Source organism: Salvelinus sp. IW2-2015, unplaced genomic scaffold (genome assembly GCF_002910315.2).
Source record: "Salvelinus sp. IW2-2015 unplaced genomic scaffold, ASM291031v2 Un_scaffold5029, whole genome shotgun sequence".
In the NCBI taxonomy this organism is placed as follows: domain Eukaryota; kingdom Metazoa; phylum Chordata; class Actinopteri; order Salmoniformes; family Salmonidae; genus Salvelinus; species Salvelinus sp. IW2-2015.
The window spans coordinates 39,653-44,003 of record NW_019946297.1 but is presented as its reverse complement, the minus strand read 5'-3'; the positions used below and the strand labels follow the sequence as shown (position 1 = coordinate 44,003).

The 4,351-nt window shown below is 47.3% G+C and overlaps 1 protein-coding gene across 1 annotated transcript in view; it reads right to left on the bottom strand.

The window, feature by feature from the left end:
* Positions 1-219: 219 nt before the first annotated feature.
* LOC112077897 (protein unc-80 homolog) overlaps positions 220-4,351 on the bottom strand; it is a gene marked incomplete at its 3' end in the record, with an annotated part of 10,843 nt that continues 6,711 nt past the window's right edge. Inside the window, exons 2-6 of the mRNA XM_070441869.1 lie at positions 3,228-3,496; positions 2,375-2,737; positions 1,833-1,964; positions 1,409-1,556; positions 220-234 (exon numbers count right to left, since the gene is read on the bottom strand). Coding sequence (XP_070297970.1) covers positions 220-234; positions 1,409-1,556; positions 1,833-1,964; positions 2,375-2,737; positions 3,228-3,470 — 901 coding nt within the window. The remainder of the gene's footprint in view (positions 235-1,408; positions 1,557-1,832; positions 1,965-2,374; positions 2,738-3,227; positions 3,497-4,351) is intronic.

The window sequence follows — 4,351 nt, the reverse complement described above, 5'->3', positions numbered from 1 at the left end:
CGATCAGATCACCATTCCTTCTAGGCACTGCTCTCATTTCTGCACACCCTCACTCTTGTCTAAAGTGGCAATCTATCTAACTCATCAAATCTATCTAATCTATAATCTATTTATCTATCAAATCTATTAATTATTAATCTATCAAATCTACGGGGCAGTTCATTTAGATATTACTGTATCTACCGATGGTTCTTTTTTTCACCCTCCTGGACCTCTCACCTGCACTGCCGTACTCTGCAAGAGAAGAGATGCGGTACACAAGTTGATGATGGTCAGGCCAGCAGCACACACATGTACGTGACACGTGCACGTACGTGCACAAAAGGTACACGGCACCCCCACACCACCGGACGTAGGGGAACTTACAGTACACACACACACACACACGTCCACACAGACTCACACCACTTAACTGACTTACAATAAAGAACCTAAAAGGGGTGACCCGTGCACTTTCGTTAATAAAGCCCCCATCAGTTCGGTAACTTGCCAATGATACAGTTCAATCAGAAAATCAAGTGGTCATTTCACTCACAAAAAATAGAGCTATGATATTACAGTCATTACGGTTCCTAATTCATGTTGAGCCATAAAGCCATAGATAGAGATGTGATGAGCACCACACAGCATCGGATTGGCAAGTGTACAGAGTGGATGAGTGAGTGGAGGGAGGAGGGGAACATCGCTTGTTTAGGTGGACGGGGGCGGGACAGAGGGAGGGAAGGCAGGACAGTTCAGATGAGTGGAGGGCGGGAGGGTGACAGAACAGACACAGAAACAGAGAGACAGCCGGTGGGTAAACAGTGAACGCTCTGGTATGCAGTGGAGGTATGAGTGAGGTCAGATTCAKCATCGTGGAGCAGAGTGGACTGGATTATGGTAGAAGACATTTTAAGTATTAGTATTCTGTCAATCTCATTGTCTACGGTTTGTTTTGGATCTGGAGATTGAAACTCTGCTGGACCTTACATTTTAATGATTGCTATAACAATGTGATTATATACATTCATTCATTTAAATGTTTAGTGTGATTTGATTGTTGTGATAGATTAAAATGAATTACAATTGACAAAATGTATGAATTMGTTTTAGAGAAGGCAACTCACACAACTCACCAATTCACCTGATTAAACCCATAGCATTTCTAAAAACTTTACGATGAAATCTTTTATTTCAAACATTTGATGATTTTGGAGAATAATACAAACCCCTCTGCATGGACAAACAAGAGTGATCAGTGAATTGTGTGATGTCAGTGGAGGCTGATTGGATGAGTTGCATAGAGTGACKTATGCTTCATCAGTCCTACCATCAGAGAGGTTGAGAGGGGTGTGTGAGGCCGCCGTGTGTGGTTAGCCGTGGCTCCATAGCAACACACACACTCGGCGCATGCCTCACAAACACTTACTGTTGGTGATGGGCTCCATGCAGAAGCCCAGGAGTGCGTGCAGGAAGTCCACGATGTTGTTGAGCGAGTCCTTGTTGACGTAGTCCCTCATGGTCTGACGGAACTGCAGCTTGTCCAGCTTGTACAGGTTGGTCAGGCAGTTCTGGGCCTGTATGGGGAACAAGGGGAACAGTAGATCCAAAATGGCGGATGTCTCAGATTCAAACACCTATCTTCAACCGGAGMCAAAATGGATGATGGTTTCCATTCACTCTGATAAAGCCCCTGAAATCCAACAGGACTTATGTTGTCAACTGCTACTGTTTCTTGGTCCAGGTCTCTCTCTTGCGAAATAGGTTTTACCTCAGTGAAAATATAAATATATAACTAAATAAAGTCCATTTAATTCAACTTTGTTAAAGGGGCAATCTGTGAGTTGTCTGACCTGCATGCGGAGGCGGTCCCCTGAGAGTCCTCTGTGGCCCTCCCCACAGCCGTAGGCACAACCCAGAGACTTGACCATCTTGATCAGCATGGTGAGAGCCAGCCTGTGGGTACTCAGTGAAGAGCCGTCCTCCTTGGAGTTAAACAGAAGGCATAGGGTAATACATGCTACATATAACATTCACAGAAGTTGACAGGTTATGGCCATATTACTCACACCAATACATCATGTTTTATTTTGTGTTTTGTTCTAGTAGAATGACATCTATGTTCTGTTCTATCTAATATTTGTATTTCTACTTTAGATTACCACAGGTGTGTGTAATTATCTCTTTATGGCCTTCTGTCCCACTATTGTTTGTGCAGACAGGCTCTGATGAAGGTCGACTGGCCGAAARCTCATCCACAGTGAAAGACATTTGCACCTGACTAGAAGTGTGCAGCGACGTTTTCCTGTTTCTCCAATGTACGGGCATGTAAAATGAGCTCAGTTACAAAATAAATGTAAGAGTTGAAAACTCATAGACGTATTCTCACACCCACCTTGCTGTCTTTCTCCTTGTTGTTCTTCACGTCGTCCTTGCTCCCTCCTCCGCTCCCTCCTCCACTTCCCCCACCTCCTCCTCCTCCATCCCCTCCTCCTCCTCCTCCTCCACCCCCTCCCCCTGGTGCCGCCCCGCTGCACCCTCCAGACACGCCCCCTTGGGCGCCGCTCAGGCTCTGATTGGCCCCCTCCTTCGGGAGGCGTGTCTCATCGTTCTCCTTGTCGTCGGGCTTGGAGAGCTTCTTCCCCATGCCCGGCACTACCCCCAGCTGCAGCAGGCAGTCGATGATGTTGAGCGACACGTCACAGATCCGTGAGCTGATGTCGTGGGTCAGCACTGCATAGACCGCCCGCAGGATGGCCTGGGAGGGGTAGACGGGGAGACAAAGGGAGACAGAGGGGTCAGTGTCAGGGGTTGGACACATTCAAATGAAGTGCATCACACCATCCATCACACCATCCATCACACCATCCATCACACCATCCATCACACCATCCATCACACCATCCATCCAAACATTCTCCCAAGCTTCCCTACTAATTCCTCCCCAAGTGTTGTCCAGGCAGGAACAGGCAGGAACCAGGCAGGACATTTACTTGACTGTGATATGTGGTTGTCTCACCTAGCTACCTTAAATGTAAGATGAATCACTAACTGTAAGTCGCTTCTGGATAAGAGTGTTTTCTTAATGGCTAAATAGTAACTAGAGCCCAATGGTTCAGTAATGACATGGTAGTGTGAGCCGTCATACTGGAGCTGTGGGATGTAGTGAACCTGGTTATTCCTCCAGTACAGAGACCCTGTCAGAGACCTCAGACCAACAGGTGACACTCTTTTTCACTGCCMCTCACCGTAAGGTCCAGCATGCCATTCTTCAGGATGAAGTTGTTGGTGCCCTCGATGTTGTCTCCCTCCTCCAGGCACGAGTAGTTGATACACGAGTCGGTGAAGCTCCGGGGCAGGTTGGCGCACGCCAGCGTCTCGTGGGGCATCTCTGGGATGGGTACAGGGCTACACAGCTTTTTCATGTGCTCGGTGAAGAAGTCGGCATAGCCCACATTGAAGGACGCCACTGTGGTGTTGAACGTCGCCATGGTGATGGTGGAGATCTGTGAACGCACTGGGGGCGGAGGGGTGGGAGGAGAGGAGGTGAGGGGGTGGAGACATTCACAGATTTAAAGAAAATGTATATTTTGGATGGATGAATAGATGGATGGAGGGAGGGATGGAAGGAAGGATTGATGGATAAAGGGATGGATGGATGATTGAGTGATGGATGAGTGGATGGATGGAGTGATAGATAGATGGATGGATGGATGGATATATCATTGAAGGTGTTCAGTTTATAACTGTGGGGGATGACAGAATATGGGTGTATGGAACTCTCTTACCCTCCCCCTTGGTGTGACGGTGTTGTGGGTGTATGGACTCTTACCCTCCCCCTTGGTGTGAACGGTGTTGTGGGTGTATAGACTCTTACCCTCCCCCTTGGTGTGTACGGTGTTGTGGGTGTACAGACTCTTACCCTCCCTCTTTGTGTGTACTATGTTGTGTGTGTATAGACTCTTACCCTCCCCCTTGGTGTGAACGGTGTATGTGTGTATAGACTCTTACCCTCCCCCTTGAAAGAGAGAGCCTCATGGCTTTGTTTTTGCTCTGACGTGCACTGTCAACTGTGGGACCTTATATAGACAGATGTCTGCCTTTCCAAATCATGTCCCATCAATTGATTTTACCACAGGGGGACTCCAATCAAGTTGTAGAAACATCTCAAGAATGATCAATGGAAACAGGATGCACCTGTGACGTGTTAAACAACAAGGCCCTGTAGAATGTGTTAAACACAAGGCCCTGTAGCATGTGTTTAAACAACAAGGCCATGTGGCTTGTGTTAAACAACAAGGCCATGTGGCTTGTGTTAAACAACAAGGCCCCTGTAGCATGTGTTAAACAACAAGGCCTGTAGCATGTGTTT